General features: G+C 48.2%; 1 protein-coding gene across 21 annotated transcripts in view; it reads left to right on the top strand.

The window, feature by feature from the left end:
- LOC134339799 (neurexin-2-like) overlaps positions 1–23,930 on the top strand; it is a 1,323,723-nt gene that overhangs the window by 513,328 nt on the left and 786,465 nt on the right. For all 21 annotated transcript variants that reach the window (XM_063036594.1, XM_063036593.1, XM_063036589.1 and 18 more), the window contains one exon: positions 11,763–12,144. In XM_063036594.1, the coding sequence (XP_062892664.1) occupies positions 11,763–12,144 (382 nt within the window). The remainder of the gene's footprint in view (positions 1–11,762; positions 12,145–23,930) is intronic.

The following is a 23,930-nucleotide window of genomic DNA, read 5'->3' as shown; positions in this document are numbered from 1 at the left end:
CGCTCCTCTTCTCTCACTTCCCCCTCTGAGCCACACAGGCAGATTCAGTCCCAGATTCTGCCCCTGTCACTCCTTCCCATCTCTGTAAACCCCTTCCAGACCCTACACCCCTCCCCAATTCTGTAACCCACCCTGGCTCCTGCACACCGCACTGTCTCTGTAAAACTCACCAGCCTCTTCATCCCCTCTTGCATCTAGCCCCTACACCACTCCCCATCTCTGTAATCTCCTCTGGTCCAGCCACCCCTCCCTGTCTCCGTAACCCCCTCTGACCCAACGCCCATTCCCTGTCTCCGTAACCCCCTCTGACCCAACGCCCATTCCCTGACTCTGTAAACCCCTTCCTGGCTCTGGAACCCTTTCCATCCCCTACACCCCTCCCTGTCTCTGTAACCCCCTCCAGTCCCTACACCCCTCCCTGTCTCTGTAACCCCCTCCGGCCCCTACACCCCTCCCTGTCTCTGTAACCCCCTCCAGTCCCTACACCCCTCCCTGACTCTGTGACCCCCTCCGGCCCCTACACCCCTTCCTGTCTCTGTAACCCCCTCCAGTCCCTACACCCCTCCCTGACTCTATGACCCCCTCCGGCCCCTACACCCCTTCCTGTCTCTGCAACCCCCTCCGGCCCCTACACTCCTCCCTGTCTCTGTAACCCCCTCCAGTCCCTACACCCCTCCCTGTCTCTGTAACCCCCTCCAGCCCCTACACCCCTCCCTGTCTGAAACCCCCTCCAGCCCCTACACCCCTCCCTGTCTCTGTAACCCCCTCCAGCCCCTACACCCCTCCCTGTCTGAAACCCCCTCCAGCCCCTACACCCCTCCCTGACTCTGTGACCCCCTCCGGCCCCTACACCCCTCCCTGTCTCTGTATCCCCCTCCGGCCCCTACACTCCTCCCTGTCTCTGTAACCCCCTCCAGTCCCTACACCCCTCCCTGTCTCTGTAACCCTCTCCGGCCCCTCCACCCCTCCCTGTCTCTGTAACCCGCTCCAGCCCCTACACCCCTCCCTGTCTCTGTAACCCCTTCTGACCTCTACACCCCTCCCTGTCTCTGTAAACCCCTCCGGCCCCTACACCCCTCCCTGTCTCTGTAACCCCCTCCAGCCCCTACACCCCTCCCTGTCTCTGTAACCCCCTCCGGCCCCTACACCCCTCCCTGTCCCTGTAACCCCCTCCAGCCCCTACACCCCTCCCTGTCTCTGTAACCCCCTCCGGCCGCACACCCCTCCCAGTCTCTGTAACCCCCTCCGGCCCCTACACCCCTCCCTGTCTCTGTAACCCCCTCCAGCCCCTACACCCCTCCCTGTCTCTGTAACCCCCTCCGGCCCCTACACCCCTCCCTGTCTCTGTAACCCCCTCCAGTCCCTACACCCCTCCCTGACTCTGTGACCCCCTCCGGCCCCTACACCCCTTCCTGTCTCTGTAACCCCCTCCGGCCCCTACACTCCTCCCTGTCTCTGTAACCCCCTCCAGTCCCTACACCCCTCCCTGTCTCTGTAACCCCCTCCAGCCCCTACACCCCTCCCTGTCTGAAACCCCCTCCAGCCCCTACACGCCTCCCTGTCTCTGTAACCCCCTCCAGCCCCTACACCCCTCCCTGTCTCTGTATCCCCCTCCGGCCCCTACACTCCTCCCTGTCTCTGTAACCCCCTCCAGTCCCTACACCCCTCCCTGTCTCTGTAACCCTCTCCGGCCCCTCCACCCCTCCCTGTCTCTGTAACCCGCTCCAGCCCCTACACCCCTCCCTGTCTCTGTAACCCCTTCTGACCTCTACACCCCTCCCTGTCTCTGTAACCCCCTCCAGCCCCTACACCCCTCCCTGTCTCTGTAACCCCTCCTTCCCCTACACCCCTCCCTGTCTCTGTAGCCCCCTACGGCCCCTACACCCCTCCCTGTCTCTGTAACCCCCTCCGGCCCCTACACCCCTCCCTGTCTCTGTAACCCCCTCTCCACCCCAATCCTACACCCCTTGCTGTCTCTGTAACCCCCTCCGGCCCCTACACCCCTCCCTGTCTCTGTAACCCCCTCCGGCCCCTACACCCCTCCCTGTCTCTGTAACCCCCTCTGGCCCCTACACCCCTCCCTGTCTCTGTAACCCCCTCCAGCCCCTACACCCCTCCCTGTCTCTGTAACCCCCTCCAGCCCCTACACCCCTCCCTGTCTCTGTAACCCCCTCCAGCCCCTACACCCCTCCCTGTCTCTGTAACGGCCCCTACACCCCTCCCTGTCTCTGTAACCCCCTCCTTCCCCTACACCCCTCCCTGTCTCTGTAACCCCCTCCAGTCCCTACACCCCTCCCTGTCTCTGTAACCCCCTCCAGCCCCTACACCCCTCCCTGTCTGAAACCCCCTCCAGCCCCTACACCCCTCCCTGTCTCTGTAACCCCCTCCAGCCCCTACACCCCTCCCTGACTCTGTGACCCCCTCCGGCCCCTACACCCCTCCCTGTCTCTGTATCCCCCTCCGGCCCCTACACTCCTCCCTGTCTCTGTAACCCTCTCCGGCCCCTCCACCCCTCCCTGTCTCTGTAACCCGCTCCAGCCCCTACACCCCTCCCTGTCTCTGTAACCCCTCCTTCCCCTACACCCCTCCCTGTCTCTGTAACCCCCTCCAGCCCCTACACCCCTCCCTGTCTCTGTAACCCCCTCCTTCCCCTACACCCCTGCCTGTCTCTGTAACCCCCTCCGGCCCCTACACCCCTCCCTGTCTCTGTAACCCCTCCTTCCCCTACACCCCTCCCTGTCTCTGTAACCCCCTCCGGCCCCTACACCCCTCCCTGTCTCTGTAACCCCCTCCATCCTCTACACCCCTCCCTGTCTCTGTAACCCCTCCGGCTGCTGTGTGGAGCTGGGAGAGTTTGTTGCCGCCTGATCGCGGGAGCAGCTGCAGTTCGTGGCGTAGCCACGAGATGGCAGCGTTGCTCCACCGGAGAGATGCGGAATCTCCGAGCGGCTCTGGCGGCTGAACGTTTCTCCGGGTTTGGAGAGAAGAGTGGGGAACTGTAATAAAAGAAGAAAATGGGAACATCAGGAAGCCACTCGGCCCCTCAAGCGTTTTCCCACCCATCTGCCATACAGTCACACTACACAGAAACAGGCCCTTCTGCCCAGCTGATGCACGCGGTGTCTGACCCGTCTCCATTTAAACTGTTCCTATCCATACACCTGCCCAAGTGTCTTTTAAATATCGTTCATCTGGCAGCGCGTTCCATAAATGGAACGTATGTGTGAAGAAACTGCCCCTCAGGATCCTAATAACTTTCTCCCCTACCCTGGGGAAAAGACTGTGACCATCCGGTTCAGCTACAAGGTCACCCCTCAGGCTCCGTGCTCCAGAGGAAACCGTGTCAGCCTGTCCAGATTTAGTTAGAACACAGTACAAAGTTGTGCCGACCTTTTAACCCACTCCAAGATCAACCTAACCCATCCCTCCTGCATAGCCCAACACTTTTCTATCATCCATGTGTCTATCTAGGGGTCTCTTAAATGTCCCTAAGGCATCTGCCTGTACCACCACCCCTGGCAGGGCGTTCCACACACCCACCACTCTGTGTTTAAAATAAAACACGTCTATCATCACCCGTCCCCCGTACGTTCCTCTGGTCACTGTAAACAGAAGTCCTCTGTTACTGGCAATGTCTTCTCTTCCAACCCGGAGTTCATTTTATGTGGACGAGGTGATTTATCGCTGTTTCTTGTCCCACACACCTCCTCCCCCTCTCGTTCCATGAAACCACAAGAAGTTATCATCTTTATGTTCCCAACATTCCCCCAGTGATATTTTCTTCACTTATCCCAGGACCGAGCCAGGCTCTTCCCACTGGGCCACAAGCATAGTGATCTAGAAAGTTTTGCTGAACATACACCACCCAGCATCTGGGCCGTGCTTTCTCCTCTGAGACCTCTTTCTTGAAGACCACCTTCAGAACCTCGCCCACTCCCCAAGCAGGCTTCCCTTTGCGGTTTCCGCCCTCTTGTCCACCTGAGGAACATTCCGTAGGAAAGCAGCATCCACCATCAGAGATCCCCACCACCCAGGCCATGCTCTCTTCTCACTGCTGCCATCAGGTAGAAGGTCCAGGAGCCTCAGGACTCAAGGACAGTCACTACCCCTCAACCGTCAGGCTCTTGAACAAAAGGGGATAACTGCACCTACTTGTCTGTCCATTGAGATGTTCCAACAACCAATGGTTTCACTTTATCTCATTATCTCGTGTTCTCGTTATTTATTGCTATTTATATATATTTGTATTTACACAGTTTGTTGTCTTCTGCACTCTGGTTGATCTTTCATTGGTCCTGTTACTATTGTATAGACTTGCTGAGTTTGCCTGCAGGAAAATGAATCCCAGGGTTGTATATGCTGACACGTATGTGCTTTGATAATAAATTTACTTTGAACTTCGAACACTTCTCGATTACCTTTACAGCGTGGGGCTTCCTCAAGCTGGATCTGTGAGTACGGAGCATAGGAATCTGGGCCAAAAAAACAATTGGACAGGAGCAGGTTAAGCTTCTGTGGGCACTGGTGGTTTAAGCCTCGTCATTCAGAAACAGTAGATCACTTCACCCTGTCAGCCTGGCCCACCCTTCTGCCTTTTCATTCTTTTCCAATATTTTTTATTGATTCCTATATCGAACAATACAGAGATCAAGAAAATACATATTATAAAACAAAAGAAAAAAGTAATATTACCAGATACAGTATATTGAATCACATTAACAAACTCCTTACTCTATATTCATATGGATTAGATTAGTTTGTATATTAGAATATAAACAATTTTATTAAAAAAAAAGGATCCACACCCACCACCAAAGTCGAAGCTGTTTGGGGGGAAAAAAAAGAAAAAAAAAACTTATCGGATAATAAAATACACTATTTACCAACTTCTGTACTTTAACAAGAAGTCAAAGATTATGAAAATAATTTTAAAACGGCCCCCACAAATTTTTGAAAATCGTGGTTCGGTTCAGAAATTGAACAATGAATCTTTTCTAAGTTTAGGCATGCCATAACATCGCTGGTCGTAGTCATCGTCAACATCCCGCAACCACTGAGGGAGATCAGGCAGAGCAGCACCCTTCCATTTAAACAAAAGCGCCCTCCCAGCCACGAGAGAGAAAAGCCAAGATGTGCAAATCAGATATCCTCAAAATGATATCTTCTGCCTTTTCTAATGTGGAGTTTGAACACGAGATTCTGCAGATGCTGGCAATCCTGAGCAACACACACACACACACACACACACACACAGACACACACGCGCACACACACAGACACACACACACACAGACACACACAGACACACACACAGACACACACACAGACACACACACACACGCGCACACACACACACACACTCACACACGCACAGACACACACACACAGACACACACACACAGACACACACACAGACACACACACACACCCACACACACACACACTCACACACGCACAGACACACACACAGACACACACACACACACAAACACACACACACACACACTCACACACACGCGCACAGACACACACACACACACACTCACTCACACACACACACACGCACAGACACACACACACACTCACACACGCACAGACACACACAGACACACACACTCACACACGCACAGACACACACACACACAGACACACACACACTCACACATGCACAGACACACACACACAGACACACACAGACACACACACACACACTCACACACACACACACACAAACACACACACACACACACACGCGCACAGACACACACACACTCACACACTCACGCACACACACACTCACACTCACACTCACACACACACACACTCACACTCTCACACACACACACACACAATGCTGGAGGAACTCAGCAGGTCAGGCAGCATCGATGGAAATGAAGAAGCAGTCAAAGGTCCAGCCTGAAACCCTTCATCAGGACCGGAAAGGAAGGGGGAGGAAGCCAGATTAAAATGGTCCGGGGAGGGAACAGAGACTAACTGGAAGGTGATGGGTGAACCCAGGTGGGTGAGGAAGGAATTTGACAGGACAGCAGAGTGGGCTATTGGAGAAAGGGAAGGAGGAGGGGTTAGGCAGATGAGAAGTGGTAAAAGGCCAGAGTGGGAAATAGCAGAAGAGGGGAAGGGGAGGGAAAAAGTTCTACCGGAAGGAGAAATCGACATTCGTGCCTCCAGGTTACCCAGACAGAACGCAAGGTGTTGTTCCTCCACGTTGAGGCAGAAGAGGAAAGCCAGAACGGGAAAGGGGAACGGGAATTAAACTGTTTGGCCACAGAGAAGTTCCACTTCTGGTGGATGGAGAGGTGCTTGACAAAGTGGTCCCTCAATTTACACCCGGTCTCACCGATGCATCCGGAGCACCGGACACAATCGGCGACCCCAGCAGATCGGCAGGTGAAGTGTTGACTCCACCTGGAAGGACTGTTTGGAGCGCTGAGTGGAGGTAACTGGGCAGGTGTAGCACATAGACTGCCTGCAGGGGTAAATGCCTGGAGGGAGATTAGTGGGGAGGGATGAATGGGCAAGGAAGTTGCTATGGGAGTGATCCCTGTCGAAAGTGGAGGGATGTGAAGTTCAATGTGGTTTGAGGTGTTGGGTTGTTTTGAGACGAGTTTAGATAGTTTTGGAAGGATTGAGACAGTCTGGGGTTGTTTAGGGTGTGTTTGAAGTAGCTTGAGATAGTTTTCGAGAGATTTGAGAAATTTTGAGATGGTATTGGGGAGGTTTGGGATAAAATGTAGAACAGAACAGCAGAACAACAGGCTGTTTGGTCCATCTACAACATGGACCAGTACAGCACAGGAACAGGCCCTTCAGCCCATCTACAACATAGTACAGCTGAACAACAGGCCATTCGGTCCATCTACAACATGGACCAGTACAGCACAGAATCAGGCCCTTCAGCCCATCTAGAATGTAGTACAGCAGAGCAACAACCCTGTCCACCCTCAATGTCATGCCAAACTAATTAGATTAGTAATCAAATGCCCAACTTTCTACGTGATTCCATTGTCCACTCATCCCCCTCTGCTGGCACTGATCCCTGCAACCGGGACAAGTTCAAGTCCGGTTTCTTGTCATTCAACTGTACCCATGTATACCACTGAACAAAGCAAAGTTCATCTGGAGCAGGGTGCACAACACAGACAGATAACTCACACACAACACAGAAAGTAACATTACCACAAATAAATTAACAAATAATAAGGTGTATTTACAAAACAAGTTAAGCAGTAAAACTCTACTGGCCCTGCGTACGTAGTGAGACCTGGGTGGTGCCAGGGAGTTCAGTAATCTCACGGTTGCAGGGGAAGAAGCTGTTTCCCATCCTAACAGTTCTTGTTGTAATGCTATGATACCTCCTGCCTGTTGGTCGGGGGTCAGAGAGATTGAGGGACGTATAGGAGGGATCACTGACGTGCCACACCTGCCCCTTCACCTCCTCCCTCACCTCCATTCAGGGCCCCGAACAGTCCCTACAGGTGAGACGACACTTCACCTGCAAGTCTGTCAGCGACGTTTATCCAGTACTCCAGTCAGACCCGATGTAGACTGGGGAACGGCTTCATTGAGCACCCATCGCAACAGGTCTCAGCCCAAAACGCCGGCTGTTTATTCCTTTCCAGAGATGTTGCCTGGCTTCCTGAGTTCCTCCAGCTTCGTGTGTGTGTGTGTTGCCCAACTAGCCTAGTCCCTGCTACCTACAGAATCCCACATCCTTCTGTTCCCTCATATTCATGTGCCTATCTAACCGTCCTGCATATATCTGCCTCTACCACCACCCAGGGACCATATTCCAGGCACCCACCACTCTGTAGAAACAACCTGCCCCTCACATCTCCTTTGAAATTGCCCCCTCTCACCTTTAATGCATGCCCTCTGGTATTAGATACTTCAACCCTTGGATAAAGATACGCTCTGTCTATTCTATCAATGCCTCTCATAATCTTTTAAACCTCTGTCAGATCTCCCCTCAGCCTCTGTCGCCCCAGAGAAAACAAACCCAACTTCGTCCAGCCTCTTGTGATTGCTCATACTCTCTGATCCAGGCAGCGTCTTGGTGACCCTCTCCAAAGCCGCCAAACCCTCCCTGTAATGGGGCGACCACAACGGAGTATTAGCTCCAGGTGCGGCCCAACTCGACTTTTATAAAGCTGAACCGTAACTTCCCAACCCTTGAACTCAGTTCCTCAACTAATAAAGCAAGCATGCCATATGTCTAATTAACAAACATGTCTGCCTTATCAACCCTTTTGCAGAGATCTTCGAGCTGGGGCCCCAAGCCCCCTCTGTTAAGGGTCTTCCTTGTCTCTTCACATGTGACCTATGAAAGTGCAACCCTTCACATTTGGCCAGGTTAATACCCACCTGCCATTTCATTGCCCAAATTCGCAACTGATCTATGTCCCCACCTTATCTTTTCCAGTCTTCGACGCTATCCACAAGAAAAGGTATGGAACCCTGCGGAACGTCTCTAACCATAGACCTCTGGCCAGAATACATCCCATCGACCAATTACCCTCTGTCTTCTATAGACAAGCTAGTTCTGAATCCAAATGGCCAATTCAGCATGGATCCCATCCATCTTAATTTTCTGGATGGGTCTCCTATGAAGGACCTCGTCAAATGTCTTACAAAAATATATGTCGACAACATCCACAAGTATCTTACAAGTCATAAGATATGACTTGTCCCATAGAAAGCCATGCTGACTGTCCCTAATTTGACCATGGTTTTCCAAATGCTCATAAATCATCGTACCCCTAATGATTTCTGGAGTAGCTTCCCCACCACCGATGACAACCTCACCAGTCTATAGTTTCAGGAATATCCCTGAATCCCTAGAATTGCATTAACTACTCGCCATCCTCTGGTACCTCACCTGTGGAGTTCTTTGAGATGGCTTCATGGAGTTGGAGATGGCTTGGGATGGTTTCCTGTGGTATAGGGTGGTTGAGGTGGTGTGAGATGACTTGGGATTGTCTGGGATGAGTCGATTAGTTAAGAGTTTGACGAAATTTGAGGAGTTTTGTAGTATAGGGTGGTTTGAGATGATTTGGGATGAGTTGGTGGGTGAAGGGCTTGAGGTGATTTGGGATGGGTTGGTTGGTGACGGATTTGAGGTGGTTTGAGATGATTTGGAATGGGTTGGTTGGTGAAGGGTTTGAGATGGTTTGGTGGGTGACGCGTTTGAGATGATTTAAGATGGGTTGGTTGGTAAAGGATTTGAGGTGATCTGAGATGATTTGGGATGGGTTGGTTGAGGGTTTGAGGTAGATTAAGATGAGTTGGGGTGGTTTATAGTGGTTTGAGACGGATTGGTTGGTTAGGGATTTGAGATGATCTGAGGTGGTATTGGGTGGTTTGAGGTGATTTGGGATGGGTTGGTTGATTAATGGTTTGAGGTAGTTTGAGATGAGTTGGGTGCCTTATGGTCGTTTGAGATAGGTTGGTTAGAGAGGGTTTTGAGGTAATTTGAGATAGGTTGGGGTTGTATAGGATGGTTTGAGATTATTTGGAATGGGTTGGTTGGTGAAGGGTTTGAGATGGTTTGAGATGATATGAGACGGTTTGGTTAGTTAAGGATCTGAGGTCATTTGAGATGATTTGACATAATTAGGGATGGGTTGGTTCATTAAACGTTTGATATGGTTTGAGATGATTATGGATGGGCTAGTTGGTTTAAGAGTTTGAGATGATATTGGCTGGTTTGGTTGGTGAAGGGTTTGAGATGATTTGGGTTGGGTTGGTTGGTTAAGGGCTTGAGGTGGTTTGAGGTGATTTAGAATGGTCTGGGATGGGTTGGTTTGAGATTATTTGAGATGATTTGGGGTGGATTGGTTGGTTAAGGGTTTGAGGTAATTTGAGACGATTTGGGGTGGTTTATGGTGGCTTGAGATGGGTTGTTAGTTTGGGCTTTGAGATAATTTGAGATACGTTGGGGTGGTATACGGTGGTTTGAGATGATTTGAGATAGGTTTGTTGGTGAGGAATTTGACGTGGTTTGAGATGTTTGGGATGGGTTGGGTGGTGAAGAATTTGAGATGGTTTGAAATGATGTGGGATGTGCTGGTGAAGAATTTGAATTGGTTTTAGATGATTTGGGATAGGTTAGTTGGTGAAGAATTTGAGATGGTTTGAGATGGGTTTGTTGGTGAAGGGTTTCAGGTGGTTTGAGATGATTTGGGATGGGTTGATTTGAGGTGGGTTGGTTGGTTGGTTTGAGGTAGTTTGAGATGAGTTGGGGTGGTATAGGGTGGTTTGAGATGATTTGAGGTTGGATAGTTAGTCGGGTTTGTGGTAATTTGAGATGATTTTGGTGGTATTGGGTGGTTTTAGATGATTTGGGATAGGTTAGTTGGTGAAGAATTTGAGGTGCTTTGAGATGGGTTTGTTGGTGAAGGGTTTCAGGTGGTTTGAGATGATTTGGGATGGGTTGGTTGGTGAAGGGTTTGAGGTGGTTTGAGATGATTTGGGATGGGTTGGTTGGTGAAGAATTTGAGATGGTTTGAAATGATGTGAGATGGACTGGTGAAGAATTTGAGGTGGTTTGAGATGATTTGGGATGGGTTGGTTGGTGAAGAATTTGAGATGGTTTGAGATGATGTGAGATGGGCTGATGAAGAATTTGAGGTGGTTTGAGATGATTTGGGATGAGTTGGTTGGTGAAGGGTTTGAGGTGGTTTGAGATGATTTGGGATGGGTTGGTTTGAGGTGGGTTAGTTGGTTTGAGGTAGTTTGAGATGAGTTGGGGTGATATAGGGTGGTTTGAGATGATTTGAGGTTGGATAGTTAGTCGGGTTTGTGGTAATTTGAGATGATTTGGGTGGTTTGAGATGATTTGGGATGGATTGGCTGGTGAAGAATTTGAGGTGGTTTGAGATGGGTTGGTTGGTGAAGGGTTTGAGATGATTTGAGATGAATTGGTTGGTTTGAGGTGGATTGGTTGGTTTGAGGTAGTTTGAGATGAGTTGGGGTGGTATAGGGTGGTTTGAGATGATTTGAGATGGGTTGTTTGGGAAAGGGTTTGAGGTGGGTTGAGATGTGTTGGGTGGTTAGTGGTGTGAGGTAGTTTGAGATGAGTTGGGGTTTATGATGGTTTGAGATTGTTTGGGATGGGTTTGTTGGTTAACAGTTTGAGGTAATTTGAGATGAGTTGGGTAGTAGAGGGTGAGTTATGATGATCTGCGGTGGTTTATGCTGGTTTGAGATGGGTTGGTTTCTAATTGTTTGATGTGGTTTGGGATGGTTATTCAATAGTTCCATTTAACATCAGGGAAACGTATACACTGTACACCCTGAAATTCTTGTTCTTCATAGACACCCACAAAAACAGAAGTATGCCCCAAAGAATGAGTGACGGTTTAAACATGAGAACCCCAAAGCCCCCCATCCCCCCTCCCACACACAAGCAGGAGCAAAGCAGCAGCGATCGTCCTCACCGCCATCCACTTTCATAAAACAGCATCAGCACCCTCCACCCACCAAGCAAGCAACAGCACGTTCCCTGATAAAGACCATGATCTGTAGTACAACAAAAACAAATCATTCTCCCGACAATTCGAGACGCCCCAGACTCTCTCCCTCTCCCTCACAAAAGGAAAAAGGGGTGAGAGGGGAGACATAACCAAACAACGTGCTGATCTATGGTGTTAAACGTCGGTTGTGCTGCTTTCTTTCCCCGCAAGTTCTGTGACCCGGGACTCGGCCGCAGCTTTGCCCGAAAGGTGTTGTGTTGTTCCTTTCAGGGCAGATGGCCGGCGACCACACCAGGCTGGAGTTCCACAACATCGAGACGGGCATCATGACGGAGAAGCGCTTCATATCCATCGTCCCCTCCAACTTCATCGGCCACTTGCAGAGCCTCAGCTTCAACGGCATGCACTACATCGACCTGTGCAAGAACGGCGACATCAGCTACTGCGAGCTCAACGCCTTCTTCGGGATGCGCGACATCATCGCTGACCCCGTGACCTTTAAAGCCAAGTCCAGTTACCTGGCGCTGGCCACGCTGCAGGCGTACACCTCAATGCACCTCTTCTTCCAGTTCAAGACCACGGCGATCGACGGCCTCATCCTCTACAATGGCGGAGACGGAAATGACTTCATCGTGGTCGAGCTGGTCAAAGGGTGGGTCTGTTCAAGCTTTCACCTCTTCCCCCCGTGCAAACCAATTCAAATACCCAGCTGAACTAATCCCTTCCGTCTACACAGCATCCATTTCCCTGCATTTCCCCCAGATTTAAGTGTCTGTTTAACAGCCTCTTAAACACCTGACTCTATCATACCTGTCACTTCTGTACCTGCCTCTATCATGCCTTCTAAATCATACCTGCCTCTACTGTACCTTCTAAATCGTACCTGCCCCTATTGGATCGGCGCCTGTCGTGCCTTCTCCTCTGGTACCCACCTATGTCATCCCTGCCCTTTGTCGTACCCACCCCTGTCGTACCCACCCCTGTCGGACCTGCCCCCGTCGTACCTGCCCGTCAGACCTATCTATGTCATCCCTGCCCTTTGCTATACCTGCCCCTGTCCGACCCGCCCCTGGTGGACCTATCTATGTCATCCATGCCCTTTGTCGTCCCTTCCCTGCCACACCTGCCCCCACCGTACTCATCCCTACCATACCCGCCCCTATCGTACCTGCCCCCACCGTATCTGCCACATCAGGCAGCTGGGGTGGGTGTTATTGTAGATGGTTTAAGGCATCCGTTAGTCTTGCGAGACCATGGATCTGCGCCTGGAAAGTCTTCACTCTCCAGGGCGCAGGCCTGGGCAAGGTTGTATGGAAGATCAGCAGTTGCCCATGCTGCAAGTCTCCCCTCTCTACGACACCGATGTTGTCCAAGGGAAGGGCATTAGGACCCATACAGCTTGGCATCAGTGTCGTCGCAGAGCAATGTGTGATTAAGTGCCTTGCTCAAGGACACAACATGCTGGCCTCGGCTGGGGCTCGAACTCACGACCTTCAGATCGCTAGTCGAATGCCTTAACCACTTGGCCACGTGCCCATGGTTAGTTGCGCAGAAAATGGAACACAGGTCACTGTGGCAGGGACAGGTGGTTCGGCCCATCATGTCCGTGCTGAACACAATGTTAATCAATCTAAATCCCTTCTGCCTGTACATAATCCGTATCCCTCCTTGCCGTGTAAGTAGGAACTAGAATTGGTTTAGTATTGTCCCATGGAAGGAGATACGGTGAGAAGCTTGTCTTGCATACTGTTCATACAGATCAGATCATGACACAGTGCATTGAGGTAGCACCAGGTGAAACAGTAACAGAATGCAGAATGAAGTTTAATGTGTCTAACAGCCTCTTAACCACCTCTGTCGTACCTGTCTCCACCACCAGCCCTGGCAGCTCATTCCATACACCCACCACCCTCTGTGTGAAAAACACTTGCCCTGCACATCTCCTTTCAACATTACTCCTCTCACCTTAAATGCCTGCCCCCTGTTAGTAGATATTTCCACTCTGGGAATATGAAACCAGCTGTCTGCCCTTTCTGTGCCTCTCATAATCTAAAAAAGTTCCAGCCAGCAAAATACACACACTTAAACCCATTGTTCCCGTGGTGTTTATCAGTGTGTTCCTGTCTGTTCCTTTTGGCTCGGACATTTACCTTCCTCTCCCTCCCCCCACTTTCTGACCGGGTGCTTCATTTCCTAGCCCTCTGCCAAACTCGTTTAAATTCTCCCAAACAGCAGCAGTGAACCTCCTGGCCAGGATTTGAATTGAATTGACTATATTACTTACATCCTCCATATACATGAGGAGTAAATATCTTTACATTACGTCTTTGTCTAAATGTGCAATTATAGTAATTTATAATAAACAGTATGTACAACAGGATTGTCAATATAACATAGAAATAGAGTCATGTCAGCACGAATTAATCAGTCTGATGGCCTGGTGGAAGAAGCTGTCCCGGAGCCTGTTGGTCCTGGCTTTTATGCTGTGGTACCGTTTCCTGGATGGTAGCAGCTGGAACAGTTTGTGGTTGGGGTGACTTGGGTCCCCAATGATCCTACGGGCCCTTTTTACACACCTGTCATTGTAAATGTCCTGAATCATGGGAAGTTCACATCTACAGATGCGCTGGGCTGTCCGCACCACTCTCTGCAGAGTCCTGCGATTGAGGGAAGTACAGTTCCCATACCAGGCAGTGACACAGCCAGTCAGGATGCTCTCAATTGTGTCCCTGTGGAAAGTCTTTAGGATTTGGGGCCCATACCAAATTTCCTCAACCGTCTTGAGGTGAAAGAGGCACTGTTGTGCCTTTTTCACCACACAGCCGGTATGTACAGACCACATGAGAGCCTCGGTGATGTTTATGCTGAGGAACTAAAAGCTGTTCACCCTCTCAATCCCAGATCCATTGATGTTAACAGGGGTTAGCCTGTCTCCGTTCCTCCTGTCGTCCACAACCAGCTCCTTTGTTTTTGATATTGGTTTCCCTCCAGCTTTGGTGCAACCTGTCCCTCTTGTACAGGTTTCCCCCACCCTAGGAAACGTTCCACTGGCCCAGGAACCTGAAACCCAGACCCTCAGCCACTCATCCATCCGTACAATTACCCTATTGACTAGCACTTGGTACTGGGAGTAATCCAGTGATTAGTACCTTGGATGATAGGAGGCATAGATCAAGTGAACAGCCAGAGACTTACTCTGGAAAAATGGCTCATACGAGGGGGATAATTTTAAGGTGATTGGAGGAAAGTTTGGGGTGGGGGGGTGATGTCAGAGGTGGGTTTTTTACACACAGAGTGTTGGGTGTGTGGAATATCAAGCCGGGGAGGTGGTAGAGGCAGATACATTAGGGACATTTAAGAAACTCATAGATAGGCTCATGGACGACAAAAAAATAGAGGTTTATGTAGGAGGAAATGGTTAGATTGATCTTGGGGTGGGTTTAAAGGTCAGCATGCCATGATGGGCTGAAAGGCCTGTACTGTTTTATGCTAATCCCCTCCGGTAATTTCTGTTCTGAAACAAATTGCACCCATAGAGTCCACAGCGTGGAAACAGGCTGTTCAGCCCATCTGCTCCATGCTGACCACAATTCCTATCTATGTCAGTCCTATTTGCTCTTGTGTGACCTGTATCCTCTGAACATTTCCTATCCGTGGACCTGTCCATATCGCTCTAAACCTTGCCTATCCGTGTACCTGTCCATATCCCTCTAAACCTTTCCTTTGTTTTAAATTTTATTTTTGTTGAAGGAATGACACAATACGTAATGCATTACATTTTCCTCCATTGTGCTTTTGTATCTTACCCCTAAACAAAACTCCCCTCACCTGCCCTCCCCGAACATACCATGGCAGCTAATATATTTACAATACAAGTATGGACATTTCACATCCATACCCCCACATTCCTTCAAGACAAAGGCCCACACACATCCACAACACGTCCGATGATCCAGAATACAATGCATCAACCACCCTCTGAGGTAAACCATATGTATGTTAAAAGCGGGTGAATCCCCAAGTACAATCAAATGCCCTCAACTGGTAGGAATTCCTTAAGCCTTCCAAAATATGACAAGAAAGGTCCCTATTTTGAATAAAACTTTTTCATAGACGCCCTTCAGAGTAAATTTAATCTTTTCTAGTTTCAGAAAAAGCATTACATCCTCTAACCAAGCAGCAGCAGATGGGGGAGTGGCAGATTTCCAGACCAGCAAAGTTCTCCTACGGGCCAAAACTGATGTAAATGCAATGCTATCTGACTGGCTTGCATTTAAACCCAAAACATCATCTGCCACACCAAATACAGCTATAAGCGGGCAAGGTCTCAGTGTCACTCCCAAAACCTCACTGATAATTTTAAAAACCAGTGCCCAAGAACCATCAAGCTGAGGGCATGACCGAAATGCATGTATTAAACCAGCCGGAGAGAAGGAACACCTGTCACAGCCAGCGTCTGTCCCAGGGTATATGTCCGCAAGTCTGGCTTTACTTAAATGTACCCTGTGTAAAACTTTAAATTGTATGAGCCCCAGTCTAGCACATGGTGACGAGGAATGAACCCTATTCAATGTTTTTGCCCAATATTCCTCAGCCAGATCCATACCGAGGTCATCCTCCCACCTACTCTTAGTTTTGTTTAGATCTCGAACTCCCAAAGACATCAGCTGAGAGTATAGTATAGAGATCAGCCCTTTATCATTAAAGTTAAGAGTGAGTTTTCCCCACGCTATAGCAGGTGGTAGATCAGGAAAAGAGGGAAATTTTTCCTTGACAAAGTGACGAGGCTGCAGATATTTCAAAAAATGATTATGCGGAAGGCCATACTTACCGCGCAGGTTATCAAAACTATCAAATATCTTATCAGTGTACAAATCCTTAATGCGCATAAGACCATTCAAACCCCATTGTCTAAAAACTGAATCGAGTGTAGGGTGGGGAGATAGATGATTTCTATGAATGGGACCCAAAACTGAAGCTGATATGAACTTACAGTGGCAGCGAAATTGATTAAAAATTTTGAGGGTGGAGAGCACGACTGGGTTAGATGTGAATTGAGAGGATTTCAATGGTAAGGAAGAATACACCAAAGCTGGGAGAGACGAGGAGTGGCAAGACCGTGACTCAAGCAGGCACCAGATTATATCTGGCCGGTGGAGCCAAAATAATACTCTTTGAAAGTTCGATGCCCAGTAATAATGAATAAAGCTGGGAAGACCCATTCCACCTACGTCACGACCTCTTTGGAGAGTGCGCTCATTAACCCTTGGGACCTTATTTTCCCAAATAAAGGAAGCTATAGCTTGGTCAACTGACTTGAGAAATGACTTGGATAAGAAAACTGGCAAGCACTGGAATAAATAAAGAAATCTAGGAAGTATAGTCATTTTCACTGATTGGATTCTCCCAGCTATAGTAAGGGGTAAACTGCGCCATCTCTCGAAATCAGCCTTCATCTGGCTAACCTGAGGCCTGTAGTTAGCTTCAAACAGAGATGTAAAAGAGCAAGTAATATGTATTCCTAGGTATACAAAACCATCTTGAGATAAAGGAAAAGGCAAAGATTCCTGTCGGATCTGTAGGGCCAAGTTATTAATGGGAAAGCATTTGCTTTTTTGAAAGTTCAGTTTATAGCCAGAGAAGGCTCCAAATTGACCTAATAATGACACAATAGCAGGACTGCTACCTACAGGGTCGCTAAGATAAAGTAAGAGGTCATCAGCATATAGGGAAACACGGTGTTCCATGTCCCCTCTTCTAACACCTTGAAATAATGTAGTTGACTTAAGTGCAATAGAAAGAGGCTCAATTGCAATTGCAAAAGAGGGGACAGTGGGCAGCCTTGGCGAGTGCCACGTGTTAATGGGAAATAGCCAGATCGAAAATAATTTGTCTGTATACATGCTAAAGGTGAGTGATATAATAGCTTAACCCAAGCTACAAATATTCTGCCAAATCCAAATTTCTCCAAAACACTAAACAAGAATACCCATTCCACTCTATCAAATGCCTTCTCCACGTCCAAGGAGATAACAACCTCTGGACTTGGAGAATCACTCAGTGAATAAACCACATCTGCCAGTCGACGGATATTAAAAAAAGAACGGCGATTTTTAATAAAACCTGTTTGATCATCTGGAATTATCTTGGGAAGGGGACGTTCTAAATGGCACCAAGCACTTTAGCCAAAATTTTCACATCCACATTCAAAAGTGAGATGGGGCAATATGATCCACATTGAGTCTGGTCCTTGTCCTTTTTAAGAAGAAGCGAAATAGATGCCTGTGAAAGAGTAGGGGATAAGGAACCGTTCTCCAAAGATTCCTGAAACACTTCTAGAAGGACCAGTATGAGCTTATCCTTAAATTTCTTATAAAATTCTATCAGATAACCATCAGGGCCTGGGGACTTACCATTCTGCATAGCCATAACGGCATTATTAATCTCTTCCTGCCCAAGAGCCCGATCTAAATTCTCCACCTCCTCTGGTTCAAGAGTTGGTATTTCCAAATTATCTCAAAAACGTTCCATATTTGTTATGTCTGAGGGGAACTCTGAGGTATACAGAGAGGAATAAAAAGCTACAAAGATGTGATTAATCTCTTTTGGATTGCTTGTCAAGTTTTGGTGCGTGTCTCTTATCTGGGGAATAAGTCGTGATGCAGCTTGACGTTTCAGCTGATGAGCCATAAGCCGGCTCGCCTTGTCACCATATTCATAATAGAGGCCATGTGTCGTAAGAATTAATTGTTCTGATAGGTTTGTAGATAGAAGATGAAACTTCGCTTGCAAATCAGTCCAGCTTTTATATAATTCCGCAGTGGGTGCCTCAGAATATTGCCTATCCAGATCCAAAATAGATTGCAATAACACTTGCATTTCCTTCCTACGCTCTGTATTGGCATGTGAAGTATAAGATATTATTTGACCCCTCAAGTAAGCCCTTAAAGTTTCCCAAAGTAAAGAGTACGATACCGACTCAGTTTTGTTAGTCTCGAAGAATGTGTCAATGTTAGCCGATATATAACTACAAAATTTCTCATTGGAAAGCAAAAGGGGGTTAAGTCTCCACAGAGGCCGTTCTCTAACATTTAAAGGAAAACATAGGTCCAGTTTCACGGGCGAGTGATCAGATATAACTATAGCAGTGTATTCAATTTGTCTAATCATTGGTATCAAGGAGTTATCTATAAAGAAATAGTCTAGCCTGTAATAGGAGTGGTGAACATGAGAGAAGAAAGAGAATTGCCTAACTGATGGATTCAAAAATCTCCAAGGATCCATATAACCATTTTGTTGCATAAACATCGAGAAGGCCTTTGCCATACCAGAAAATGTTCCCCTAGGGCAAGACCTATCAAGCAGTGGGTCAATAGCACAGTTCAAATCTCCGGAAAAGATTGGCTGGTGTGTATTCAGGTTAGATATTAATGACTAAACCTTATTTGCAAAGTGGACGTTGTCCCAATTAGGGGCATAAACATTTACCAAAATGACAAGTATCTGAAAAAGAGATCCAGAGACTATAATAAAGCGACCATTAGGGTCACTGATTACATCAGATGGTGTGAACTGCATTCTTTTGGTGATTAATATTGCCACCCCCCTGGACCTACTATTAAATCTGGAATGAAAAACCTGACTAATCCATGCTTTACGAAGTGTATTATGGTCCTCCACTCTTAAATGTGTCTCTTGTAGAAATAGTATATCTGCTTTTAATTGCTTCAGGTGAGAGAAAACTTTAACTCTTTTAACCGGACCATTGAGCCCCTTTACATTCCAAGAAATAAACCTCACAGGGTGGCCTCCATCAGCAGCGCTCACGCTAACCATATCAAAAGACACACGGGGCCTACAATCCAAACAGTGCTAGGGCACAAGCTGCACACAATAACGCACAATGAAAAGAAAGTCTGATCAATCTGTAACACACAAAAGAATAAACTGCCATGGTGATCCCCCAAAACACTCCCCCCACCCCTTTACACAAACAAAAAACCCCCAATTAACCCCCAAAACCTAGATCTACCTCCCCAATTGAGGATGATTGCAGTCATTACCAAACAAGAAACTTCCAAAGCGTTCCCCATACAACCAAAACTTTCAATTTAATCTAGGGTGGCTCCCCTCCTTAAAATTTGTACTCACTCATTCTACCTTTAGGCTAAAGATTACACAGGCCAAGCAAAACATTAAAAACAAGATACTAGGAAACTCAACGCCACACACTCAACGCCAAATATTTACATTCTGCTGGTTGAAAGTTCTTGTTAATCAGATTCCGCAACATAACAGTTCGACCCAATCGTGTTCCACAAATTAAACTGGAAAAAAATGAACAAAGAAGTGGGTTGTGAAAATTAACAGTTTGCCTCAGCGGGGGGCCCCTTCAATGCTGCATGAATAACCTAAAAAAAAAGTCATTGCTCTTCTCGTTCTTCTTCTCCCCAGCGCGAGTGGTAAAACTCTGGCTGCCGTGTATGGAAATAATGCTTTTTACCTTCATGGGTGACCTGGAGCCGGGCAGGATACAAGAGGCCGAACCTGACCCCTGAGGTCCTTCACCTCCTTCAACGCTGCTCGTTTCCTCCCCAGCTCCGCACTAAAACCCTCATTTAAAAAACACCCAATGCCTGCAGAAATACAGCTCCCGCTTTTGTCTGCTGATCTTGAAAGAAGTGAAAGAGAACCAGGAACGTTCTTGGTCTCATTTGCTTGGCTCTGAAGGGACGCCGGGTGGTTTAGGCCTGACTCGGTGAGCACGAGAGGCCTTGGAACGAAATTTGTCCCCAGCGCTTCGTCAAAAAACTCAGTCATAAATTTAACAGGGTCCGAACCTTCCAAATTTTCAGGAATGCCGACCACTCTCAAATTGGATCTCTGCGACCGATTTTCGAGGTCGTCTAGTTTCCCCCTCAGAAATGCACTTTCGCGCTGCAATGGCGGTCTCGGCGCTCACCAGTCGGTCACGGTAATCATTCAGGCCGTCTTCAACCTCACCAATGCGTTCATCGTGCGGCTCATAATAAGACATAAGTTGTTCCATGGTAGCATTCACTGGTGACAACGCATCTTCAAGTTCTCTTTTTAGGGCAGAATGCCCCGCTTGCACCCTGTCGGTAACAAGTACTAAACGAAGCCTCTCCAGGTCATCGGGTAGCGCAGGCCCAGCACCGTGCCACGTCGCCATAACCCCAACATCAGCCTTCCTGCTCGAGGCTTCGCTGTCTTTTTCCCAAGTTTTACTTCGGAGGTGTATTTTATTTACCATTTCGGTGTCCAGCAACATCCCGGGTTGTTCACGACGTTAAATATTTTAATTATCTTGAGCGTACGGCAAAGATAAACAGGTAGATTATCAATAAAAATTGGGAGCCACACTAACATGGACCTACTCACTCCATGCTCAACCATATCTTTCCTATCCATGTACCTATCCATATCCCTCTAAACCTTTCCTATCCGTGTCCCTGTCCATATCCCTCTAAACCTTTCCTATCCGTGTACCTGTCCGTATCCCTCTAAACCTTTCCTATCCGTGTACCTGTCCATGTCCCTCTAAACCTTTCCTATCCGTGTACCTGTCCATATCCCTCTAAACCCTTCCTATCAGTGTACCTGTCCATATCCCTCCAAACCTTTCCTATCCGTGTACCTGTCCATATCCCTCTAAACCTTTCCTATCGGTGTACCTGTCCATATCCCTCTAAACCTTTCCTATCCATCTACCTGTCCATATCCCTCTAAACGTTTCCTATCTGTGTACTTGTCCGTATCCCTCTAAACCTTTCCTATCCGTGTCCCTGTCCATATCCCTCTAAACCTTTCCTATCCGTGTACCTGTCCGTATCCCTCTAAACCTTTCCTATCCGTGTACCTGTCTATATCCCTCTAAACCTTTCCCATCCGTGTACCTGTCCGTATCCCTCTAAACCTTTCCTATCCGTGTACCTGTCCATGTCCCTCTAAACCTTTCCTATCCGTGTACCTGTCCATATCCCTCTAAACCTTTCCTATCCGTGTACCTGTCCATATCCCTCGAAACCTTTCCTATCCGTGTACCTGTCCATGTCCCTCTAAACCTTTCCTATCCGTGTACCTGTCCATGTCCCTCTAAACCTTTCCTATCCGTGTACCTGTCCATATCCCTCTAAACCTTTCCTATCTGTGTACCTGTCCATATCCCTCTAAACCTTTCCTATCCGTGTACCTGTCCATATCCCTCGAAACCTTTCCTATCCGTGTACCTGTCCATGTCCCTCTAAACCTTTCCTATCCGTGTACCTGTCCATGTCCCTCCAAACCTTTCCTATCCGTGTACCTGTCCATATCCCTCTAAACCTTTCCTATCGGTGTACCTGTCCATATCCCTCTAAACCTTTCCTATCCATCTACCTGTCCATATCCCTCTAAACGTTTCCTATCCGTGTACTTGTCCGTATCCCTCTAAACCTTTCCTATCCGTGTACCTGTCTGTATCCCTCTAAACCTTTCCTATCCGTGTACCTGTCCATATCCCTCTAAACCTTTCCTATCCATCTGCCTGTCCGTATCCCTCTAAACCTTTCCTATCCGTGTACCTGTCCATATCCCTCTAAACCTTCCCTATCTGTGTACCTGTCCGTATCCCTCTAAACCTTTCCTATCCGTGTACTTGTCCGTATCCCTCTAAACCTTCCCTATCCGTGTACCTGTCCATATCCCTCTAAACCTTTCCTATCCGTGTACCTGTCTGTATCCCTCTAAACCTTTCCTATCCGTGTACCTGTCCATATCCCTCTAAACCTTTCCTATCGGTGTACCTGTCCATATCCCTCTAAACCTTCCCTATCTGTGTACCTGTCCGTATCCCTCTAAACCTTTCCTATCCGTGTACCTGTCCATATCCCTCTAAACCTTTCCTATCCGTGTACCTGTCCATATCCCTCTAAACCTTTCCTATCCGTGTACCTGTCCATATCCCTCTAAACCTTTCCTATCCGTGTACCTGTCCATATCCCTCGAAACCTTTCCTATCCGTGTACCTGTCCATATCCCTCGAAACCTTTCCTATCCGTGTACCTGTCCATATCCCTCGAAACCTTTCCTATCCGTGTACCTGTCCATATCCCTCTAAACCTTTCCTATCGGTGTACCTGTCCATATCCCTCTAAACCTTTCCTATCCCTGTACCTGTCCATATCCCTCTAAACCTTTCCTATCCGTGTACCTGTCCATATCCCTCTAAACCTTTCCTATCCGTGTACCTGTCCATATCCCTCGAAACCTTTCCTATCGGTGTACCTGTCCATATCCCTCTAAACCTTTCCTATCCGTGTACCTGTCCATATCCCTCGAAACCTTTCCTATCCGTGTACCTGTCCATATCCCTCTAAACCTTTCCTATCCGTGTACCTGTCCATATCCCTCGAAACCTTTCCTATCCGTGTACCTGTCCATATCCCTCTAAACCTTTCCTATCGGTGTACCTGTCCATATCCCTCTAAACCTTTCCTATCCCTGTACCTGTCCATATCCCTCTAAACCTTTCCTATCGGTGTACCTGTCCATATCCCTCTAAACCTTTCCTATCCCTGTACCTGTCCATATCCCTTGAAACCTTTCCTATCCGTGTACCTGTCTGTATCCCTCTAAACCTTTCCTATCCGTGTACCTGTCCATATCCCTCTAAACCTTTCCTATCCATCTGCCTGTCCATATCCCTCTAAACCTTTCCTATCCGTGTACCTGTCCGTATCCCTCTAAACCTTCCCTATCTGTGTACCTGTCCGTATCCCTCTAAACCTTTCCTATCCGTGTACCTGTCCGTATCCCTCTAAACCCTTCCTATCAGTGTACCTGTCCGTATCCCTCTAAACCTTTCCTATCCGTGTACCTGTCCATATCCCTATAAACCTTTCCTATCCGTGTACCTGTCCATATCCCTCTAAACCTTTCCAATCCGTGTACCTGTCCATATCCCCCTAAACCTTTCCTATCCGTGTACGTATCCCAGTGTCCGTTAACTGTTGTTAATGTACTGGCCTCAACCACTACCTCTGGCAGCTCATTCCATATACGGACCACCCTCTGGGTGAAGAAGTTTGTCCCTCAGGTTCCTATTAGATCTCTCATCTGAAACCTGTGCCCTCTGGATTTTTATGCCCCACCCCTAGGGAAAAGTGTCTCACCATCTACGCTCTCTCTGCCCCTTCATAATGTTATCAATCTCTGTAGGGTCACCCCTCATCTCAGTGAGAACAAACGCAGCCCGACTGATCTCCCCTTATGGCTGGAAATCTCCTGGCCGCCTGCGGTGTGGGGACCAGCTCCGCCCACCGAGCTCTAAGAGCAGCCTGACCAATGTTTCATACATGTCTTATTTATTGTGATTCAGTACAGAACAGGCCCAAATTAATCCTAGCCTAATCATGGGGCAATTTATAAAGACCAATT

This window comes from Mobula hypostoma, chromosome 30, assembly GCF_963921235.1.
Source record: "Mobula hypostoma chromosome 30, sMobHyp1.1, whole genome shotgun sequence".
NCBI lineage: Eukaryota > Metazoa > Chordata > Chondrichthyes > Myliobatiformes > Myliobatidae > Mobula > Mobula hypostoma.
Note: the sequence above shows the minus strand (reverse complement) of the source record. Positions and strands in the feature narration are given on the sequence as shown.